This window comes from Lates calcarifer, linkage group LG6 (assembly GCF_001640805.2).
Source record: "Lates calcarifer isolate ASB-BC8 linkage group LG6, TLL_Latcal_v3, whole genome shotgun sequence".
NCBI lineage: Eukaryota > Metazoa > Chordata > Actinopteri > Centropomidae > Lates > Lates calcarifer.
Window position 1 is genome coordinate 12,795,632 of NC_066838.1, and position 24,627 is coordinate 12,820,258.

At 39.6% G+C, this 24,627-nt stretch overlaps 3 protein-coding genes across 3 annotated transcripts in view; 1 reads left to right on the forward strand and 2 right to left on the reverse strand.

The window, feature by feature from the left end:
• stat6 (signal transducer and activator of transcription 6, interleukin-4 induced) overlaps window positions 1-13,102 on the forward strand; it is a 23,875-nt gene extending 10,773 nt beyond the window's left edge. The window contains 17 exon segments of the mRNA XM_018665931.2: window positions 159-342; window positions 2,061-2,161; window positions 2,525-2,673; window positions 3,518-3,634; window positions 3,813-3,906; window positions 3,908-3,981; window positions 4,771-4,858; window positions 4,946-5,068; window positions 5,363-5,455; window positions 8,277-8,480; window positions 8,564-8,658; window positions 8,748-8,881; window positions 9,432-9,581; window positions 9,682-9,742; window positions 9,835-9,897; window positions 11,724-11,843; window positions 11,961-13,102. Of these exon segments, the coding sequence (XP_018521447.1) occupies window positions 159-342; window positions 2,061-2,161; window positions 2,525-2,673; window positions 3,518-3,634; window positions 3,813-3,906; window positions 3,908-3,981; window positions 4,771-4,858; window positions 4,946-5,068; window positions 5,363-5,455; window positions 8,277-8,480; window positions 8,564-8,658; window positions 8,748-8,881; window positions 9,432-9,581; window positions 9,682-9,742; window positions 9,835-9,897; window positions 11,724-11,843; window positions 11,961-12,021 (1,911 nt within the window). The 3' untranslated portion in view covers window positions 12,022-13,102.
• On the reverse strand, window positions 12,908-20,590 carry mipa (major intrinsic protein of lens fiber a). Its single transcript, XM_018665937.2, has 4 exons — window positions 17,214-20,590; window positions 16,812-16,976; window positions 16,598-16,678; window positions 12,908-16,489 (listed from the first exon to the last, which is right to left on the reverse strand). Exons 1-4 carry the CDS (start codon window positions 17,571-17,573, stop codon window positions 16,304-16,306), a joined length of 792 nt encoding a protein of 263 aa, XP_018521453.1. The 5' UTR covers window positions 17,574-20,590; the 3' UTR covers window positions 12,908-16,303.
• A 151-nt stretch (window positions 20,591-20,741) lies between these two features.
• Window positions 20,742-24,509, reverse strand: ptges3a (prostaglandin E synthase 3a (cytosolic)). Its single transcript, XM_018665940.2, has 8 exons — window positions 24,343-24,509; window positions 23,287-23,400; window positions 22,925-22,994; window positions 22,739-22,837; window positions 22,409-22,498; window positions 22,254-22,310; window positions 22,063-22,090; window positions 20,742-21,725 (listed from the first exon to the last, which is right to left on the reverse strand). Coding segments are annotated over exons 1-8 (480 nt in total). The 5' UTR covers window positions 24,345-24,509; the 3' UTR covers window positions 20,742-21,705.
• Between the last annotated feature and the right edge of the window lie 118 nt (window positions 24,510-24,627).

Below are 24,627 nucleotides of genomic sequence, written 5' to 3' on the forward strand. Positions count from 1 at the left end.
AGAATAATAATAGGTGTTACAAAACTGGTTAGAGGGAAATTAAGTTGTCTCAGTTTTGTCTGAGGGGAGGCCCAGTGTGTCAGACTTGTGTGCTGTAAAACAGCTGCAACCCCAGCAATAATGATAGAAGTTTATTAGGTTTTGTTTCGTGTGTGTAGCCCACTCAGATCCCCAACCAACCTCAGTACCAGCAGTATCCGAGTAGAGAGTCCTCATTCCCCAACATGCAAGATGTAGACCATCTGGTTCTGAAGGTGCTGGATGTCCAGGACATCCGACAAAAGATGCATCAACTGCAAGAAGAGCTCAACTGGGAGAGACAGAACTATGAGGGTTTACAAGGTGACACACACACACACACAATGTAGACACAGAAATTTTCTTGATAAATGCTCAGCTTCATGTTCACATATTGAAAATATTATGAGCAACTGTACTGTAGTACTTACTGCCACTAAGCTTTAGTGAAGCAACTGCTACTTACATAAGTACCAACCAGTAGAGACTGAAATTAAACTATAGTTATTCTGGTTCCTTTTTTTCAGAATAAATGTTGTTTTCTATATTAATTCATGATTTCAATTTATTTTCAGTTTAGTTTACTGAAAAATAACAGATTTCTTTAGGATTGAAAGTTGCCAGAAACATTTAAGATAATATAAGTACACAACTCAACAAAATATACAACTGGTCTTGTCGTTGGGATAGTGTTAATGTTTTTGTAGATGTACTGTTGTTTGATGCGGTCAGAATCCATTTGGATTACATTGCGGTGGCTGGGGACACTCCTCTTGCTCAATACCACACAAAGATTTTTGTCCCTATCAATCATCTACACCCAATAACACCGGAAATCCAGGTTTAAAAGTCTTTAAGTTAAAATTTAGTTCAGTCTGCGGAAATGAAAGTATACTCATAAGCAACACTGGGCATGCTCTGTTATAATGATCAGTAGATTAATCGATCGTTTGACAGATAGAATTACTCTGCAGCTGTTTTGGGAATTGATCAGTCATTGGCTATTTTTCAGCAGCTGTCTGGAAAACTGTGATGTGAAGTTGCAGCAGGTAAATTTGTAGTGATTCAGTTCAGCGATCAGTTTTATTAAAAACTGAATTAAAAAAATGTACATGGCATGTTCATGCTGCTCAGTCTAACCTGTTTATCTATCAGGGTTTGAATTTCCTTTCCTTTGTTTCAGGGCATCGTCACTGTCAGTTTTTCTGTCTTGTCAGAATAATGATCACTGATTCCCACTATTCAGGTGTCGAGAAAAGTTGTTATCTATAATCCATTTGTCTGTTTGTTACTTTCTTGTTTGTTTCCCCATAGTTTTATTAAAAACTCAGCAGGGGCTGATTTGTCTGTATTTGGTTGCAGGAAATTTAGTGACATCAAAGTTTAAATGTCAAAGCCGGTTGTGTCGCGTGTCAGTAGACCGTATTGTTGAGTACATTGGCCCAAAGTCCAGTTTTGCAAATAGTATTATAAATTCACACATATAATTAGAACACACTCATTTTTAGATGACAGGACTAAAACTGAGTGATCAGTGGTTTCAGCCACTAGAGCCACTTTTGACAAACATTTTTACATTCTTCCTTCTGACATTTCCAAATACATAGTAAATGTGACTTCATTGCCTTTTTGTTGAAAGCACTGGAAACCCCCTTCTCCTCCTACACACTATTTATGGATAAACAGTGTCCTTAGAGAGAAAATTTATCTTTGCATTTCAGTCTATGTCAGTGTGACATGAACAAACTGTTTCCTATTTTGTTAAAATCTTTTAAAATACTTTTTCAATGTACAGTGCAAGTAGTGTAGCTGTACATAAACTGTACACGACATGTTGCTCAGGCTAACCTGTTGTAGATAGCAGTGTTTACAAAGAGGTTGGAATTTCCTTTCCCCTGTTTCCAGGCATTGTTGCTGTCAGTGTTAAATATGACAGGATGGGTGTCTTCACTTTCTTTGTGGAATAATTGGCACTGTTTCCCATTACTCAAGGGGTCAAGAAAGGTTGCCCTCCATTACCTATTTATCTGTCTGTTATTTAGGTCCAATCCAACAGAATGGACTGGATCCCACAAAATCAGAAATCCAGAAACTCCAGAACCACATCCAACAACTGGAGTACAATGTGAAAGCAATGGCCACGGTGAGTTTGGCAGTGGTTTATGCTGCCAGTGCCAACATTACTGGCACCTTAAAGGAAAATAGTTTGTTTTTCTAAACAGAAATGTCTTAAGAAATAAAAGCTGTACAATTCCAAACAAGGGTTGATAAACAGCAGCTGATTTTTCCAGGTAGAAAGCTGCTGTAAGGCCAGAGCTCGTTTTTAGTAGTCTGATGCTAATTATCAGACATCAGGGAGAGGTTCATTAAGTATGCCTCTGGTAATGGCAAATGTGTAGATTCTGTCCAGCTTTTCTCTTTGGATTATTTAAAAGATTAAAAAACAAATGAACCTCTCCATTTGTGTGTCAGTTTAATGTGTTGTTTGTGATGTTGGCTTCTGCAGAAGCGTTTCCAGCTGCTGCAGGAGTGTGTGGACTGTCTGGACCAGTGTCAGACCCGACTGATCAGCAGGCTGAAGGCATGGAGGTGGGAGCAGCACAAAGCCGCCATCGGACATCCCTTTGACGAAAACCTCAACCCTCTTCAGACCTGGTGAGGTGCACACCGCTCCACATGGTCCCCTTTGGACTGACTGCCACTGCGTCACATTGCTTTTAGCCTGTCCAGTAAAAGCACACACCCAATTAAACATCACACCAAAGCAAGACAACCTTTGACACTCACATGCTTGTTTTTTAACTACTGTGCTGTAGATTTGTTTTATTTCCTTTTAAAGTCACTACTACTGCCTTACAGCTTTTCAAAGGTTCAAACACATTTGCACCTCATCAGTCACACCCTCATAAGTTGTTGCTAGATGCTCACGTCCAGATTTTGATGGTAATTATCAGTAATGATTCATTTGAGTATTTTACTTTATTGATCACTCTATGCATAGCGAGGTGGGTCAGTCAGTCTGCCACTCTCCAGTCTGAAATATCTCAACTATAGGATGAATTGCCATGAAATTTTGTATGTGCATTCCTGGTTCCCAGAGGATGAATCCTACTGAATTTAGTGATGCTCTGACTTTTCCCATAGCACCACCATGAGGTTGAAATTTGTGCTTGGAACGTCAGCATGTTAAGCATTGTTGTTGAGAGCATGTTGGTATGCTCATGTTAGCATTTTACTCAAAGCACATCCCCATTGTTATTTATATGTAGTGAAGATTTAAATGATAAAGTGATATTATTTGATTATTTCCCTACATCATAACACACATCCTGTTTCACTAACTCTTCTGTAAATAAATGTCTAATATGTTTTCCTGATTTCTGTTTATTAGCTCCCTATGGGAGTCTATTGTCATTGGGCTGGAAGGAATACCTGAGGTATTTGTGTCTTTCCTTTCTTTCTTGCTCCCTCACTGTCTTTATATATTTTTTTCTGTTAGGTGTGAGCAGCTGCTTGGTGTGAACGGGAAGCTGAGACAGGAACTGATGCTGATGGTGGAACCGATCCCAGAGCTTCAGGAAAGGCTGGGGAAGCTTCTGCAGGTTCTGATTCAAAGGTAGCACAGTCACGTTGTTTTCTTTTGGATACATTTTCATATTTCTTTTTGAATTCAAATTGGAGAACGCTGAAAGAGAGTAAAGAGAGTTCCTTCTCCCTAACTCACAAAGAGCCACAAACAAGACTCACATCTTCACACATCTTTTCCTCACTCATGTAACTAATGTCTCTTTCAGCTCTCTTGTTGTGGAAAAGCAACCCCCTCAAGTCATTAAGACTCAGTCAAAGTTCTCAACCACTGTGAGATATCTGCTAGGGGAGAAAGTGGCCCCCTGGAAAGCCCGTGGTGCTGAAGGCGCAAATCATTAATGAACTGCAAGCCAGGAACTTGAGCAGTGTACCCGGGTGAGTCATATGCCATATGTAAAGTACAGTACGACTGACTAAAGTTTCAGACTGGATCCTAATTTTTCAGCTGTAGAAAAAGCATTGTGTTTTTTTAGTGTTTTTGGATTTGTTCTGTTAATTACTTTTCAGCTCAGTTTTCAAAGCCTGTATCTCAAAACAGTTATGTCATATTTTATTCCAATACAGTTATCAACTATACCATTGACTAAGTGCAAGGGCAGACAGTCAAAGCAAGCTTAACTAGAACCTTAGAGCTCCATTATCCTCAATTATAATTTAATTTTGTTGCATTCTACTCAAGGTGGAGTGACCTAGAAAGTGTGCCATTTAAAAATGAGGATACTAGTTGGTTTTGGTTTTCCAAAGGTGACGTGTTGAAGACAAATGGTAGCTAAAATGGTAGCTAAGCCTCTATAAGTATTCTGTATTCTAAATTGTAGAACATTTGTATTATATGATTTGGATCTTTTGAAAAGTATTTGTGAATTAGTGAAATCATACATCATGCATCATACAGCTTGGTAGTTATTTAGTGTTTTGTAAGCCCAGAAAATAAAAATAACACCTCAAAATGGGTTCCATTAAGGTACTTACTGTATGCCACTATATATATATATATATATATATGTGTGTGTGTGTGTGTGTGTGTGTGTGTGTGTGTGTGTGTGTATACACATATATACATATATATACATGTGTCACACACAATGTCTATATATATATATATATATATATATATATATATATATATATAGACATTGAAGCTCTTTCTTATGTCGCCTGCAGTGATAATGTTGGGGAACTTATCAACAATACAGCCATCTTAGAACACAACACAGCCAGCAAGAGCACATGTGCCACCTTTAGGAATATGGTATGTACTTGTCTCAATTTTCCAGCCTAGATTTAATTATTTTTCAGTCTTGTTAACAAGCGTAAACTCTTATCTTTGGTTCAACAGTCCATCAAGAAGATCAAGAGAGCTGACAGAAAGGGATCAGAGTCTGTGACAGAGGAGAAATTTGCCCTCTTGTTCTCCACAGAGATCACTATCACAGGCTGTGACACTCCATACAGGATACAGGTTTGGATCTGACCATTGTTCTGCCTGTCCTCTAATAGTTTTAAGTCTTTTTTTCCTGTGCTATACTGCACTGAACACAGCTGCATCTGATTTTCTCTCCTTCATATCATTCGTCAGCACACAAGCTTTGTTGAATGGCTGCAGCAGTGATACACTGATCTTAAAACTATGTGGTCATATACAGAAGATTTCTCATTTTGCAGCTGTAAAACATTAAAATTTTACGTTAAGTGTACTATATACCCTTAGTGGGAATGGGCCTATCAACAAACTTTATTGTGTCATTAATTATAGATGATCTCTCTGCCGGTGGTTGTCATTGTCCACGGAAGTCAAGACAACAACGCTCTGGCCACCATCATATGGGACTGTGCTTTTTCTGAACCAGTAAGTGTTACATTATTCTTCTGTTTTGCTTTTGCTGTTTTTAAACTGCCATTACTTTTAAGTCACTTGTCGCTTTTTATTAACTCTTCTTTACCTCCACTTTATTTTAGTGAGCCATCTCTTGTGGAATAGATTATTATGTGAATGTAGAGTATGTACAGTGTTAATGTTCATCACTCCCCACAAGGAAACACCAAGCTCAGCACAGCAGGGAGTGAGGAGGGGTAATAATAACTTCCCCCCATAAGGGAACATGGGCTACAAAACCCTCAAGTGGGGCTTATGAAATCTATATGAAGAACAGCAGAAGCAGCAAGTGACAGCATAGCTTTCAGCTGAGTAGTGTAGCAGCAGTCATGCAGCAAAAAAGTGAGTAGAGTACTAACTTTGTCCTCGAATGTTCATTCATGCTTACTTTTTATTTCATTAAGCAACGTTCCCCCTAATTTTTCATGTGTCTGAGCATACACACAAACTCCCTAAGAATTCCTTGGACCACTGTGAGCAACATCAGGCGTTTACACTGTAATTTTATGCGCTACATAGTTTTGCTGTGCGCGGAGAAAGTGGGAGCAGTGCGCGATTGCGCAGGCGCGCAGCTTAGAGGGGACATTGTTTGTCAGCTGATGATATTATATGACTCTTCACACCTTGTGGTGACTCAAGCAGTCATGAGCTAAGCAACTGACTGAGGATCTGAAAATGAAACTAACTGAGCAAAGCAACCAGTGGCACAGGAAGCATTGCACAGATACTAATTATGAGCACATTTTCAGTGTCCTGCAGTAAGTTAACAATGTGAAACTGATAAGAGGCTAGCTTCTACAACAATGATACAAAACAGACTTCAAAATCCACCATGAACTCTCTATGAAACACAAGCTGAAGTCTTTGGAACAGCCCTAACAGTCCCTTGACAGAACATTAGTGAAAATTTGTGGGTATGTCTGAAACACGCCATGCATTACAGCCTAAAAGTATCTCAGAACTAGAATAGATCTGCAGGAGGAGTGGGTGGAAAACATCTAAATCAAAAACATCAAGACTCATAGCTGTGACAGAATGAATTTGCAAGCTATGATATCTCAGCACTGCAGACGCTGAGGAGTGATGGTAATAAACTCCTCCCCAAACCACAGTAGATACACGGACTGGCGCCGGCTATTAAGTGGAATATACACACAGTGTGTGGGATGTGGGGCTATTCATAAACAAAGCACATTGCTTGGAACACACTGTGTAGTGAAATGAAATGGTTAGATCTAGAAATTTAGAAATCCCTCTGACACACAGCAGCAGGCTATGACACATCAGCTATGTAGCAGATATTTCTGGCATTAATGTACAAAGATTAAAGACAGAGTAATTCATGGCATGGAGCAGACAAAGTAGCTTTTCTGTTTTGAACACTCCAACGTTGAACGAAAACATAAAAGTACACACAGACACGAGGAATACAAGAATGAAAGGAAGACAGACATAAAACAGTAGACACATTTGTTTCAAAGATTAAAACAGGTATAAAGAGGTGTTTAGCAATATGTATTGATGCAATAGAAACATTTTGGTGATTAGACTCCAACAATGTGAGGCATCTTCATTGAGACAGGAGACAGGACATGACCCACCCTTACCCCCAAATCTAGATGTTGATGGAAACTTTCAGCTGAGCCTCCCTGAACATCACAGAGGTCGTAGTGGAAATGGGGATATGGTGGATTGTGTAGTGCTGGGTCTGGAAGACAGAATGACTGAATGGCAGTGATATTTAAAGAACAGTGTCGAGGGAGTAATAGGCTCAAGGAAAGGTCATTGGTCAAATCTCGTCATGTGGTGTTTTTGACATAGGGATTTTGAGAGTGTGGGAAAGTGGAAGGGAAATAGAACAGGAGGAAAGAGCTGGACATTCACTCATTGAGGAATAAAAGCAGAATGTGAGGGAAAAGATTATTATTATTATTATTATTATTATTATTATTATTATTATTATTATTCCTGCTATGATATGTTCTTTGTGAAAAAGGTTTATTGAGTCTCCATAAAGACACTATAACTGCAGAACGATCACTGTGTGAGGACGACAGCCATGTTTACATCCCTAACACCAATTTTAAATATTATCCTCTACTGGAGACCTGAGTTGGCATGAAAACTATTCAGCATGTAAAACTCATAACACTCCAACATGAAAACTCATAGACATCTTATAAACAAACTGTTGTTTTGCTTTGCCAGTTTACAGTGTTGAGCTGAGACTTACAGTAATGTGCACACAAGCTGTGTGGGCCTGGTTGAGTTTCCTGTTTGTCGTTCACTTTGCTCAGTCAAGTCAAAGTGCTGCCTGGAAATAGTCTGATGTGGTCTGTGAGAAATACATTGATTTTTTTGAAACGCCTGACCACTCAAAGCTAAATGAGCAATGTCTACAATAAATATTTGCAAGGGTGGTGTGTTTGCACTTCTCTTTGTCTCATTTCACTTGTAGTTTCTTTTATTCTTCCAGATCAAATTCAGACCACACAGACAATCAAAGTTTACAAGTAAATTACATTTATTTAACTAATGTTAAATCAAAAACAACATTCACTTAAAGTTGTGTATATCAGTAAAATGAGTAGTGTGTTTGAATGAGTGGAAATAACATGTGAGTGTAAGCTTTAAGAATGAAAATAAATCTAACCAAAACCCCAGCCCAAAGGTCCTCCCTGATGGTAAGAGAGAGAGAGAGAGCTGATTTCTCCAGTCCATGCGGTCATCACAGCTGACATGCATATCAGTGTCCTCGCCATGTCAGCCTCTTTGTTGTTGTCGTTGCCATCAGGACAGAGTGCCGTTCGTGGTGCCAGAGCGTGTGCCCTGGAGGATGATGTACAACACTCTCAACAGTAAATTCACCACCGAGGTCCAGACGCAGCACAATCTGGACCAATACAACCAGCACTTCTTGGCCCAGAAGATATTCGACAAGCCTGACTTTGTCGACGACTTCAGCAGCATGATGGTTTCCTGGGCCCAGTTTAATAAGGTACACTCAGTGTATGTCGTCCCGTGCAACACGTACACAGACCGACATACACTGGTATCTCACAGTGGCTTTCAATTTCACAGGAGGTTCTCCCGGGTCGACCGTTCACTTTCTGGCAGTGGTTTGAGGGAGTAATGGACTTGACCAAGAAGCACCTAAAAACCTACTGGAGTGAAGGGTGAGGAGACTCTACTGCTATTTCAGGAGTAAATATTAGCAACCTACTACTGGCCGCAGTAATGACAAGCATTTGTTTTGCTCCCCTAGGCTGATATTTGGTTTCATTGGGAAGCAGCACCTACACCTGATTCTCAAAGACAGGCCCAATGGGACGTTCTTGCTTCGCTTCAGTGACTCTGAGATTGGAGGCATCACCATTGCTTATGTGTCTGCTACTGAGAGTAAGTGTGTTGTGGTTTAGTGTAATATTTTTTCTAAATGTCTTCAATCTCGTGTTTGGATTGCGATGCTGCCGAGATACACCCAGTGAATTCAGTTTTGACAGTGTTATGAGGGAAATCATACAGTATATCTTTTATACCTTATTATGTTATGATATTTTTATATGAGGGTATTTGTAACTTTATATTAATAAGTACAGTTTAACTCTAACACAGTCCCAGTTGCACTGAATAAATCAGTTTATTTGGACTCAATATTTTAAAGCCAGTAGTAGGGAGACTATAGGTATTTTTAAAGTTTCTGTAATATACATTGTTGTGTACGTTACCTGGATTATTTTTTACAACAGAACATTTCTTTTTTTTTAATTGATGTTTAAATGCATATGTTTGATGACGTAGTGCTGGTGTTCCACAGGTGGGAGAGTGGATGGTAGAAGGATAAAGTATTAATAACTCTCACTTCTCTCTCTCCCTCCATCCCTCTCTCTTGTGTCTCTCTCACACAAACATATATACTGACACATCAAACTTTTTTCCCTTCTCCTAGACGGGGGCCAGAAAATCCAAAATATCCAGCCCTTCACCAAGAGAGATCTTGAGATCCGTAGCCTTGGTGACCGCATCCGTGACATCGGTCACATAACGCACCTGTATCCTGAGTTCCCTAAACATGAAGTTTTCAAAAAATTCTACTCAGGTAATGGCTGATCGTCATGTACAGATTTTTATGTTCTTAAGTTTAAGAAAGAACAGGGAACAACATCTGTTTTTTTTTTTTTTGCTGTTGTCCAAAACAGAGCCTCAGGCGTCGCCCAGTGGGGGTTACATCCCTGTGTCACTGCAAACTAAAGTCGGCATGTAAGGAATTATTTATTACAAATGAACCAAGTCATTATGAGATCAATAGAAAACACTGGGAACATGTCATGTTTGTGTGTTTACGTGTGCAGGGAAGCTGGCACAGCTGCACCACCACCTCCCACTATGGCACCAATGGCTGATACCTTCCCCATGTAAGTGTCACATCTACACATTTCTCTCTTGCACTTTATTTCCATACCATTATTTCCTGGTGCTGTCCTCTACCAGCTAGCATACAGTTCCCTACCATTTATGTTTGCACGTTCATGTTTGATTGAGAAAGGTAATGATTATTCATTTACAATTTATTGTTGAAAAATTTTGAAATTGAGACCAAAAATTAAGCCCAAAAGTTCCAAAAAAGTGTCAATTTGAAAACACTTAAGTATGCCAATGATATTTATGTTACTATTAGAAGTAAAGGCCTTTATTTTTTATCACTTGGAGCTCTTTGAAATTAAAAAATAAAGTTCTGGTTTGAATATTAGTCGTCTTCACAGCAGTCAGCACAGTTTTTAAAATTTTAAGAGGTTAAATCTCAAATTTAAATATTTCAGTGTTTTTTAGTTGAGTCTTTCAAGGTTATGTTGGTAGCACAGCTGTGCTGATGGTTTCCATTTTCTGTCTATTGGCTTGGACTTATATATAATCCATACTGTCCTGTGTAAACCTAACGTTTTACATCACTACATTACAGGTCATTAAAAACATGGACAAGCAGACTGAAGAACAGTCTCTTTCCCCGGGCAATCTCGACTTTAAACCAGTGGTTTTCAAACTTTTTGTGCCTGATACACACCAAAGGGCAAGCCAAAATCACCTGTATTCATATCAGTGCAAAATTGACTCTATAACATGTTATCACTCTTACCACACCGTAAACACTTATTTTTAATTAATGCTAAATATAAAAATATATATATATATTTTTGATAAACAACTATAATACTCATGAAATATATATTAACAAAATAATTCAAGAATTCATCTGAAATCAAAGCTTAGAAGAAGAGAGATACACGGAGAATGACAATAAGTATGCATTGTGTTCGGGAAAAAAAACCCAAACATAACAATTCAGTCTAAAACTGTAATGAAAAAAGAGATGCATTGCAAGTGAAAATGAATTTGCATCCAAAAACTGAATAGCCATAGTTCAACATAGTTTTCTTTTCTGCCTTCGTACAAGCTAGTGAGACACGTATGCCTGTCAATGCTCACAGATTTTTAAAATCCTTGGTGTTACTGAAGAGAGGGCCACTTGCAAATTCTGTTTAAAGAAGTGAGACCCTCTGAATGCCAGAATTAGGCTTTGTATTTGAAAATGGGTGCATACAAAACTATGATATGGTAAATTAAAACAGAATAATTCATAACTTTTTGTATAGTTATTAATAATGTATAATACCTGGACTCGCCTCACGGGAAACTATTTGGGAACCACTGTTTTAAACCATCTCAAACATGCAAAATGAAAACAGTTTTGATGTGCAGCGTACTTTACATGTGCAATTAATATCAAACCTCTGCAATGACATCATTCTTGTTAATTTTCCACTGTTGAATTAAACATCTACTGGAGTTGACAGTAAAAGCTTTCTTCTTCAGTATCCTCCTACAACATCATTTTCTATAAAGTCCCATAAAATAGAATATCTGAGCAAATCAAAGCTGACTCAAACATCTTCTTAATACCAGAATAACAAAATGATCTTTATTAACAGCACATTAGATGTGTTTGACCACTCTCCACTGCCAAAACACTTAAAACAAAAACTATTTCACAGTGATTTGTTGACATTAACAGGTCATGAGTGAAAAACGAAGCCTTAAATTTGACCAGTGTTAGTTTGTCAATTTTCACTTCTTTGATTAAGTTACCGAAGGAAGCTTGTATGTCACACTTTTAACTGGTTATTAATTAATCTACCGTGAAGGTTCCCGGTGATAGCACTCCTGTTCCTGATGTTTCTTTCAGGCATCAGTTCCCACAGCCGTTCAGCCCACAAGAGGCCATCACTCAAGACATGATGGAATCGCCCACTAATTCTGATGTGGACTTCACCTCAAACCCCTCTGTCGTCTTCCCTGAACCAATGTAAGTTTTTAATCTTCATATCAGTGCATGAAATCCATCGCCGTGTTGTTTTGCTTTTCCCAAAAACAGTTTTGCACAGTGCTGAGAGGTCATTCTGTGTATGTGTCTGTTCTCTAGTTCCACAGGTAACAATATGGACCTAGATTTGGACAGTATTCTCCAGACTCTGAATAATTAGGAAGAGTCTCCATCAAAGCTGCTTTTTGAGTGTGAAGCAGACAGAGACCAAAGTCAAACTCATCAGTCTAATCTTCATATGAGAGAAAGTGCCATTTGTCGTCATCCATCCCTCCATCCCTCCATCCCTGCATCCATCCATCCATCTATCCATCCACAGCTTCAGCTTGCTTTTGAGTTAAAACTTTTTCGGTGACACATTTTATTTCTCTGGGACTCAGTGTGTTGAAGCTGTCGAAAGAAGGAAACCCTTTATGGGTAAAGTAAAACTAAGAAAAAACCAAACCGAAAAGCGCTGTCATCGCTGTCCGTCGCCTATCTGTGCTTTGTTTTGCATCTTTTTTTTTTTTTGAAACCCCTCTCTCCCCTGGTGATAGGTTTGTTGATGTTGCTTTCTTTGTTTGGTTTATTAGCATTGAGGACAATAAGTGGGTTACTGTACAGATTACAGTGCTTTCCCAACAACAACCACACATATGTGACAGCAGACCACGTGTTGCTCATGGAAAGGTAAAGGTAACAGGACATCGTCACTCAGTGGACAGTGAGCTCATAGAAATTACTTTTTAGAGCCTGGAAAATATTGCTTTTGTGTTTGTTGCACATTGTCTTAGTCATGATGAGGCAAGCATATTTGACTAGCAGTTCCCTATTGTATATAACTCTTCCTTGTGATTGAAAAGCCTCACATAGTATGTTATGCACTCAGTATATATCGTCATAACTAAATCATGAGTCAGTCAGTGTTTGTGACTTAAACCTGGTCTGTGGTATGAGGAGGATTAGGAACACGAAAGGAACAATAAGCTTTTCCACACATGTTGAGTGTGAAACTGTACCACACTGATGGATATTTACAAGGAAAGTGGTGATGATAATGGTGGTGGGCAATGCTTACATTATACATTATATCAGATATAAGTATGTATCAGATCCCAGTAACTAAGCACAAATATCACATATTACATGCTGTAGAGTTGTCATTTTTTGATTTTAGATTCTCTGATACACACAAAATGTTGTCTGTGATGTGATTCGTATCTGTCTGCAGTCTTTTGAGAAATAAAGCCACCTCTCCCTTATTCTTCAATGTAACTGCTCAAGATATATGTAATTTTACGTAAGTTAATGAAAGTAAATTTGCTTGAAGTCTCCCATGACATGTCAATGTGCTATTTGAATGTTTTGTGTTGCTTGAGCTGGTTTTAAATATTCAAATCGCTGGCCTTAAGTGAAGTAATTATCGCTGCAGTTAACAGGAAACTGCAGGATAAAGAACATCGTTATTCTGACAGGGGATGTATTTCTTTCATTTTGTGGGAGTTTTAAATTTAAATGAATCCTGGGTTTAGTAGCTTTTATACAGAATCTGAACGTATATCAAAACCAGCCCTCCCCATAAACTAGTATTTGGTTTTATAAGAAGCTTTGCACTACCTGAGTCTGTCAATGCTGTGCATGTGATAATATAGGAGTGTGTAAGAAGTGACATGTAGCACGTATGTTTGCTAGAGATAACCTATTATATCATGTGAAACGACTTCTGGGTAAATCACTACCACTACAATCCAAAAAATCTTACAGCTATGGTGACAAGTAAAATCTCAGTTTTTCTCAAAATATTAAAAATATTTTTTAAAGTGTATTTACAAGAAATGAGTTCTCTTCCTTAAGTTGATGTCACAGCTGTTTGTGGCAAATTTTTTGAACAATGTACATGGGGGAGTATGTCCTGTAGTTGAAGTAGTTGCAGACAGATGAATCACAACTTTCACTGCCCCTGTATTATCACAAAAATAACCTAATCTGACCAGCAAATGTTTATGTAAATGTTTACAGGGGTTAGTTCTCAGGTGTGAATATGTTATATGTAATAACTGTTGCGTATATCTAAGGTGTGCTTCTTTGGTATGTGCAAATGTAGGTCTCTCCTGTGTGGAACCATCTGCTTAAATTCCATATTTTTCTACAATGGGTCTAAAAGAAAAACAGACAAAAAAGGATTGAAAACATAAGAATTTTTGGATTTTTTTGACATATAAAAATAATAAATCAGTGGCATTGAGATCGGGAAGGTATGCCTGGTACCATAAAGGCTGTCCATTAAATGAAAGCATATTGGTGTATAACATAATTGGCATCACTTCCATAATCCATCAGCCAAAGAGGAGACATTGCATAACTAGGATATTATATTTCCTATTCATCCAGTTTCAACAATCATGAAATGTTTTTTTTAAAAAAAGAAAACTTTACACTGTACATCACAAAGCTTTTCCATTAGAACACAAATTCTAATTTCAACATGCCACTAAAATGTAAAATCTACTCAACCACTGCCAGGGAAATCACACTGAAGAAAAAAAAAAGGTTATGTAGAGAAAGCAGAAAGAGAATCAGCTTACATGTCTGGTTCAGTAACTGCTCTGGTGAAATTTGTCAAAATGCTAAATTATCTCAGTGCCCCCGTCCCCTTCCCTCCATCCCAGCAGCTTTAGATGTCCCCTCATTAGAGCAGAACAAGATGGCTGCCTCATAAACAAAGGGAGGAGGTAGGGTGAATGAAGGAGGGATGGAAGAGAGAGGGGACACCAGGCCAATGCAGAGCTTCAACTTCAAAGTTCATTCGCTCTCGTAGACTGTATGAAAATAAAGGTGTACGTTTATCACCCTATACAAACACGCTAAAGTTTTCAGTCGCCTCGCGGTGACCTTCTCTCTTCTCCCAAATATCAGAGAGGGGCTTGGCCAATGAAACTATTTTCACTCCTAAAGAGCCACCTAGCTCAGCGTAGAAAAGAGAAGGCACCAGGTGTTTGCCAACACCAGCAAGAAGCCACCACACCTCATGCACTCTTTCATTTCTAACCTCGAGTTGATGTAACAAAGACCCTTCAGTCATGCCAAACAACACAAATCAACTAGAAAACACTTGCTCCTCATTGACAGCTCGTCAGGTTTGCTCTCTTTGTTTTTCCATGGCAGACACGCAAAAATAAAAAGCAAACCAACTATCACACACCTGTACATGAATCAGTGGTAAGTGCTGCTCTAAAGCTTCAATGACAAAATCATGTCAGAAAGTCATTTAAAATGTAACCCAACACAAATACTGTATAAGTTGTCTAAATGTAGTAGATTTCCCACTTATAAAGCAATAGGTAACAGATTTGGTGGCAGTTACCACTTCAAGTGTTTGTAATTGTAACTTCATTGAAGACTGAGCTCAGAAAAGACCAGATGGTTTAGTGTTTTGTGTTTATTTCAATATAAATATGAATGTATGTGTGCTTCAGATGAGACACAAACTCTAAACTGGATGAATTTGGCTTAAAGATTTGACTTGAAGGCATAAATGAGTTTCATCTGATATAAAATGAGGATCACTCTAAACATGGTGAACTTCTGAATTAAACTTTTGCAGTATTAGTGAGGGTGTGAAAAAGGCAGCATCTTTCCCTAAAATAAGTTTGCATGATAAATTAAAAAAAAAAAAAAAGATAATCTTGATACAGACAAAAGGATTGTGGCAATGAAAAGTGAAAAATAAATGATCAATTAAAACAAGCACACAAGCATACACATGCATATAGACATGCATGCACACTCACGCTCTGTCTCTCTCTCACACACACATGCATACAACTAAAAAAAAAAAGAGAAAAAAGTGAGCCTAATAAATACTGGTAAAGTACAGTACGTACATGTAATTTACCAAAACTTCATGAAACGAAACGAAACGAAGGGCGAGATCACACTGGATCAAAATGGAAAAGCATGCAGAAGTCCACTGCTCTACTGTAGCTTCACTCCTAGCAGACTACAAAATAGGGAGAAAAACAGAAAGAGAGAGAAAGGGAAGGAAAGACAGAGAGAGAGAGGCCCCTGTCCTGAGCAGTTATAGCCACCAGGTCAGCCAGGAGTGACTGATTCCCCACACCACAGGGCACAGGGTGCTTCCTTCAGTGGCAAGTCTTCTTCTAACCCTCCATCGTTGTCCTGCAGTCCAAGGGGGAGGCGGAGGAGGAGGAAGGATGGGTAGATGTGAAATCAGGAGAGATGGTCAGGGCTGTGGGTGCCCCTTCGCTGTAATTCAGTAGGTCCAGTTCTGGATACACAACAAGGAGTTCAGGATCTGTGCTATAGTGTGTGTGGAGGTGGGGGGGGGTATGTGTGCAGAAACACTGAGCGGGCTGAGGATGGACCGGGAACTGAGGGTGCAGTGTGAGGCGTGACAGGTGAAGGGATGGGGGAAGTCAGAAAGCCAATCTTCCACTCCAGGCTTATAGGGCCTGTGTCTTGAGCTCAATGGGCTCTCCCCTGGTCTCCTGCTGGCCCTCGGCCTCTGGGGGCCGGGTGCCCTTCAGTGTGGCGAGCCTCTCGGAGAGGCCGCGCATACGGGGGAACAGCATAAAGTCATACAGCAGAGCACCCATGGCGCCGCCAATCATGGGACCCACCCAGTACACCTGTTGTTAACAAAAAAGACGAAGTGCAGAGTGTGTCAGTGAGCCTCAAGATGTGACATTACTACGGTGTGGAAGAAAATAAAAGATTTACAGATATGATCATCTTACCCAGTGGTTGACAAAATTCCTGACCAGGACAGCAGGGGCGAAGGACCTTGCTGGGTTCATTCCTGCTCCAGTGTAGTACATCTAAGTCAAAAAGACAGGGAGAGCAGTTTAGGATTAAGATTGTGAATGTGTGTCTGTGATGTGATACAATGCTCAGATTCTTAGGAGAATCTAGCGAGCTGTTGCTGTCTCTATACCCTAGGTTGGTTCTTACCCCAAGAAGATGCCCCATGAGCACAGAGAAGCCGATGGAAAGGGCAGCAGAGCCCATGCGTCCATTGCGCCTCTCATCAGTCACGGCGAAGATGCAGACAACAAGCTGCAGGGTGAGGAAGACCTCCATGGTGGTGGCCATGCCCAGGCTGATGCCAGGCTGCAGCTGAAAGATGGGAGGGGAAAAAAACATTGATTAATTAATGATGTAAGTGCATGAAATATAATGGTTTTTAATTTGTTAGATACAACAAAATTCTTGTATATCTAATGCAAATAGATTCAGATAAGGTCATTTTGTTTTGAATTACCTTATGCTAGATGAGTTTTAGACCCATACTGTATGTGAAAAATGTCATGTAACATTCTCAATACAGGAGTTGGAAACAGTCTGCTTACTTACCGTGTTGAGTGCCAGGTTTCCCCTCATGTTGCCAGGTGTGACCCCATAGAGCACGGCAGCGCCAGCCATTGCTCCGAGACACTGGGCTATGATGTAGAAGAAAGCACGGAACAGGGACATCTGGGAGCCGATCAGGTAAGCAAAGGTAACGGCTGGGTTGATGTGACCTCCGCTGATGTGGCCGATGGACTGGATGAGGGTGGCAGCCGCCAGCCCGAAGCAAAAGGCAACATGGAGGACATTATGGGGCCCAGTGGTCCAGCGGAGGGCTGCCCCCAGCCCAAAGAATACAAAGAACATGGTGCCATAGAACTCGGCGAAAACCGCCCGCCAGAAGGACATGGACCTGAACTCCCACATGGTGTCAAAAGGTCAAAAAACAACCTCTAAGCAATGGAGGGATGAAAAGTCAAAAGAAAAAAACAAACTAATCAGCTAACAGGAGATGCTGCTTCTCCACAATTAAGACTATTTGAGACCAAAAACAAAAGGCAAATGACAAAAATTTGCCCTCAAACAGAAACTGCCTCTCTAAAGCTAAATGCAACAACACGTAAACTGCTCAACATGTAACTCTCATGTAACTGTGAGTAATCTCCTGCTCTGCCTACTGAATTCTGGTTTCTGTCATAGAGAGCTCCTGAGTGGAGCAATACGCCAGTCTCTGTGCATCTATGTGCCAACCCCGCTGGTTGTTAGTAGAAGAACATGGATAGACAAACGTTAAGCATGTCCTGCAGACATTCAGCCTCTTTACCAGAGCAGGGGGAGCTCGGAGGCCTTTTTATAACACCCCAGGGCCAGAGTAGTCCCGCTGATCCAGGGGGAGGGGCCAGCGCACAATACTATGAATCAAAACAAAATCGTTTAACCCTTCTCCTGCCCTGACCTTGCTCTTGTCCGCTCAACTTAGAAATCCCTCTGAATCTGGACAGGCTCATACACGTAAGAAAGCTCTCAAAATACGACACTTAGTTAGTGTAATGGGTGCTTTTGAAATTAGGACTTTGTGGTGGGCCTCATGTGGTCAGGGCACAGCAGAGACGTAAACAAAAATTGGGTTGGTGTGGCAATACACTGGAGGTTTTCCAGCTTCTCAGGCATTCAGCTAGATCTCTGCTGTAACTGGAGGAGGTGGAGATCCAGTCCCTGAAAACAACAAACAACAGCCTGGTTGAAGCACTAATACCAAGAAAGTGGTAGGAAATTCCACTCATAACATCACTGATTGAAAACTGGAAACCTTGTAAAACTACGCTGACTTTCAAACCGGAAAATAGAAACACGGTGGACATGTGGTGGGCAGCACCTGTGAGCTGGTAGAAAGTGGGGTACACTGGTGGTTTTAGCTTTTTTTCTAATAATTTGGCTATTTTTACACGCACAGTGTAAATGTGATTACAACCTTAACCTGTCACTTATTTTCCATTATTGTCCTTCTATTGTCTCCACTGAAATGTGCAATCAACAGTTCACATTCACTCTGATCAAAGCTGTGATCGCCAAAGCGCGAGCAATTTCTCAATTTCTCCACTTGTGCTCTGGATTGGTACGAATTAGGTTGGTGGCAGCAGAACTGATTAGGCTAGAGTTTTACATTGTGTGTGCTGGATGGGTTTGGAGGCTCAGGTCGGATAAAGCGGTGGAAAATCCACGGTTGGAGAGGAAGAGGGGGAGAGCAGGGCCTGGCATTGAGCTTCTGCACTGGAGCATCATGCTGACCAGGGCAGCCAGAGGGACGACCGCAGCCCTCTGAAAGGATTATGCTGAGCTCACTGCTTTTCTCCTTTTCATGCATGGAAACAAAATGCTGGCAGTAACAGTTTCTGCTGGTTTCTATGATCTGTTTGTCTAACTGCCACTGTTGAATCTGTGAGTTCCATTTTCCATGGGACAGATTGGCTATACACACCTATATATATTTTGCCTCTGTGCCATAGATGCTCCAGAGAGCTGCACTGGGATGTCAATCAAGAGAATTTACAAATATAATTTGCATACCTTTTTATGCCTCAGAGGATGTTGGTCAGTTTTGAAGTTGTCTGTTTTTTACAGATACTCAGTATGATTTCTTGTACTAATCTCACAGCAGCCTGATGTTTGGATGTTTTTTCACCTTCCAGTCAGGGAAAACACATTGAACCTTGTCTACCACTGTCATATGATGGACAGCGGTGGCTGTACCTGGAGAAAATATCACTATTTCCCTCAAAATATAGAGTTGATCCTGTTGTTCTGAACCTATCAGTTTATTAGTTTGCCAGTTGGTGCATCTCTATTGTCATGAGTATTATGTCCTTCTCATGACTCCCTCCATCAGTGGTAAGCCACCTTTTGTGGGTTTAAGCCCACAGTTTAGTTTTTACAGGGGAGGGGGTTGAAAAGGTGCTTGCATTGTATTTTTGCTGTTCCCTGAGTCCAGACTGCTGACACATACACAACATCACAGCCCCTAAACATCTCACAGCGGAGTAGAAACTCTGGTCTGCACTCACAACGCTGTGGTAAAAACTTGTATTACAGAAGAGCCTCAGCAGGAGGTATTTAGATATGATGCAATTCTTTTTAATTACCCATTCATATGACAAACTTTTATTCCAAAAAGCTCTGAAACCACAGATCAAGCATATCTTTTATCACACTGACAACATCTATGGCTCAAATGAATGAATGAATGATCTATGGCCTTTACTAATAATTCATCTTAATAACAGATGAGAATCAGATAATTAGGAGATTTTATACATCTTTAATTGCCTTTTAAGTTCATAATGCAATAGCCATGTGTAGAAATACCACACACAGCAACTTCACAAATAATTTACACTGGAAATTTACAACATAAGGAAATTGTCAGACCTCCATTTCCCTTTTTGTTCTTAGTTTAAAAGTACAGAGAAGATGGGAAGCCCCTGAAATACCTTAAGTAATATTAGAGAGAAGTGAGAGTACAGTGCTGAGGCATTAGCACTACACAGTGGTTATACAGTGATACTTCACTTTTTTGTTTTAGTCTGTCAATGCAATACTCACGTGCTCATTTGTAAACTGAAAGCATTTATACTTTCTATAGTTGTTCCTCCTTTTCACACTGGCCCTGAGGACGTCATGGTCTAATGCAAATTCCTAGGTAAGAGGAACAAGAGCCACAGTCCTCATTCATGTGAATTCATTCTGAAGCTCATCTAGAGCTATTTTGAGCCTTCAGTGATCTTGAGTCAGACAAACCAAGGATTTTCCAACTGTTGACTACAAGATGTTGATGATCTTTGTGTTACTTTCACTCCACCATGACTCAGTGAGAAAACAACATGTGGGGTAAAACAGTAACCAGTATGGACATGAGCAATAATTAAAGTGACCAATAATACTTTCAATGTACATGTGGGAAATTAAGTGTTAAGACAGATTACATGGCCTTTAACCATTTTTGACACTGAAACCTCATTCACACCAATGGTGAATATTCATCCATCCAGTATTAGTTTTACCTCTGAACATCATTAATGATTAAACTTTTTTTGCAAATTGTATTCAACAATCTGAAACAGTTTATTAGAAATTTATACCCAAACTCCCACAGCATGAGACAAACGCAAAAGTGTTCAACACATGTTGAATCAAACACACAGGCCTCCAAAGCATAGTTCTAGTGATTGTGATTAACAAACATTTATAACCTGTACTGTGTAAACTACTTGGGAAACTTTTGATAGACTACATAGGATTTCTGCCTTCAATGCAGTATGCATATAGATGAAAATTAACTTGTGTACCTGCTACAATGTGCAATGTTTTGTACACTGGCATAGAGAAACACACTTGCCTTTGCGAACTATATGCAAAGATTGTACCACTCTACTACCATAATCTCAACACAAGCTGTAAGTTGCACAAGCATATCTGTTTATTTTAAATGCTGAAATATGTTTTAAAAAAATGAAATTATTGTTAAATATTTGCAGATGTTGGCATACATTGAAAAACCCATTTCAAGCGGGACTCCTGCTTTTTAAATTAACAAACATAAGTGCAATTTACAATACAAACATTAAAGGGGAAAAATCTGTTATTAAAAAAATCTACTTTTTTGGAAAATAGGCATTTTTGAGTGTTTTTTTCTTCATTAGAAATCACAATGTTCAATACATAACCTGACATCGCAAAAAAAAAAAGAGAGAGAGAGAGGGTGTAAGACATCAGCACATCCCATTATAGTCGTTTAAGTCAATGAACAATAACATTTTCATTTGAACAGAATTGTCCATGCAGAACAGAACAGCAAAGCACAGCACTGTATGTCGCTATGGATCTCTGTGCATGTCTGTATCCAACAGTCACTCCCTGTCGCTCCCTTGAAGGGTTTCGCTTTGGAAACTGCGTAGAGAGATGAGGTTTCTTCTCCAACGTGGCTGCCAACTCATGTCTAGTCTCTCTTCAACCGACTTGAATAACTCGCTTTGTTAACTACTGGGGTGACTTCCGTATTCATCTACTCAAGGTCGGGCATTTCTGTAACAGACAGAATTTAAAAAAATTAAGTGTGAGAATCTAATTTTTCACCTCTTAATTAGAACTATTTGTACTGAATAAAATTAATTATTTTTCAAGGTCAGAAATATACAGTGAAGCCCTTCCTAATACAATATAAACATCACTATGCTACATTGGATGATATCATCTTTTCCAGAGACATTTTATAGCTTATTTAACAGATCCTACAATGATTCATCTGTTTGTGCGCACTTGGCAACACAGCATTATAGCTTTCTTCTCTTCTTCTCACCCCATGGGATCTAGTGACTACTGATTTCTAATTATAATACAGCACTTTTGGAATAGCACTTACTTTCATCATCGCTGTCTGCAGAATCATGCTGCAAAACAAAGTAAAACAAACATTAAATATTTTCCCACAATGCTTTACCTGGTTTCACAATTTCACATAAACAGTTCCTCAAACAAAACATCCGTCTCTGTGAGAAAGGATCTGAAACACATGAAAATAAAAAAAAAGTACTAGTGTATTTAAAAATATACCTCATCATCTGCGCCATCTAAGTCAGGTAGATCATCCCCTCCCATGCTGTTCATCATCTGGAGGAATGCATGAGAAATAACAATCATCTTGTCAGCACTACATTTCATCTGAATATACTCACACTTCAGGCATTGTGCATGTTCAATGTGCTTACCTCTGAGAATTTATCAAAACTTGACAAGTCCTCATCTGAATCATCCTCCCAGTCTTTCCAGTTATTGAAATCCACACTCAGCCAGTTGCACTTTGAGATGACAGATTCAAGTGTCAAGTACAGCAATATTTGACATGTAATTATTTATAACTTGCAGTCTGATGCAACTTATATTGATATGTAAAATAATAATAAAGTAAATAAGTGACCTGACAATTTATGGAGACTTTGATGGCGATTAACGTGGTGGCATCTAGTTGAGTTGAGTCCTGATTGACAGGTAGTTTGTTTTTTCGTTTTCTTTTCTTTTTTTTTAAGAATGAAAGTTACCTTTGTCTTGTCTTTGGTCAGTCGTGGCCATGATTTCCCCGCCTCTGCTTTTCGTAAACAACACAACACAGACCTGTCAGTGCGTCTGTGTTTGGATTCCTGTGTTGAAAAGAGGTTTTAATTAAGGTTTTAAAGGGATAAAACACATTGTAGAACTACAACTATGACTACAAGTAACAAACATACTTTGGGGTCAATCTCCCCAAAAAGGTCCACTGTATTCTGGTGCTTGATATTGTCTGTTCCACTGACACAGCTGTAAGATAAAATGAAGAAAGGTCATGAAATTTATTTTCCAACTGACAAAAATAATGGCATTGTTTGTGTTTTCACAATGCTGTTCATATACTGTACCACAGATAAGGGTCAGGTTTCCAATACGAATCTTAAGTCTAAGTCTTTTTCAATTAAGTGGGAGACATCTTGTTTCCTACAGTTTAAGAGAATCTTGAAGATGCCTCTGGGAAACTGGGCCTTGGCCAGTTAGCTCTGAACATAGGAAAATTCTCAGAAATATAGCAATTTAATGTGCTACTAATGCAACTTACCTGAAATCAATTTTGGACTTGTCAAAATTTACTTGCACATCTTTACTGTCCTCCACACAGAACTCTATAAAAACAGAGTCCCGTCTGTCATACCATTTAGCTGTTGCAGGCTGCCTAATGACAAAGGAGAAAGAGGGAATAAGTAACAGTAAAACAATCCAAGGTCAGCCAAGCTTCATTATCGGAAATGATAAGTGTTCAACTGAGAGTGTTCCCTTTGTTAATATTAAGTGGATATATCATTTTCAAAGCCATCAGGTGTGTATACTGCTCTTATGGTCCACGTGTACATGGTGCAGTACATCTGAGGTCACGTTTGAATCATGTTGACGAAGCTTCACTCATTCATTTCAGAATAGTATGAGAGCCTCAAATATCCTGCACCTACAAGCACCAACTACTCACTTATGATGATAAATAAATAAGGACTAAACTGAACTGAACTTAAAGGCTTGTCAAATTGCTGCACCTGCTAACATTACATTATAGATTGAGCGCATACTCCAGAGGAACATTTGGATGATCATAATGACAGTGAGTTGGGCAATGCTACATTAACAGTAACTGTATTGTTATTTGGACGTGAACCAAAGGAGAAAAATATCTGCCACGGGTCAGGCCTGCTTACGATAACCTAATCACTGACGAGCGTATCTAAGTTGGAGTTAGCTTACGTTAGCTAAAGTGAAATCTTCTAAGCTAATCATGACACCATGCTTTTTCAATGCTAACATTACCCTCGTCCTATTGGTTGACATTAGCCTGCTAGCTACCGATAACTGAGCTGATATGCTGCGCTTAAACAAAAGTAGCAATGAGTTTATCAGGTTGTGGGACATGGTGGTGTCAGATTATTATAGACTGAAGGAAAGTTGACTGTGGGTTGATTCAACAACGTGCTGTGCCTTTTAGTTTTGACAGCCCTGTAACCGTTGAGGCTAACTCGTGTGCTAGCTGTGTTAGCTGGCTGACTCGCACTATACACTACACGACTGCTAAGACTTGTAGCTAGTTAGCAACGACCATAAGCGACTACGTAGTAAACCAAAGACTTACATCTTCACTGTTTTAGCAATTAAACTCCCTCGTCGGACCGCGATTTAGATAACAAAGGTACCTAACTGTAGCGCCCGGCAAAAAGGATCACTGAAACCTAAACAGTTAGCTAACTCTACCGTTTACAACTGATGCACTACTGCTTCTCCAAACATCGCGTGTTTTCGTTCGTTCTCTCGTAAAGTGCCGTTTCACCCGCCTGCTTGGAGCGTAAGCACGGGGGCTTCACAGAACCGAAACTACAGGAGACAGTTCTAGAACGGGTGTGCTCGACGTTTTAGGGCA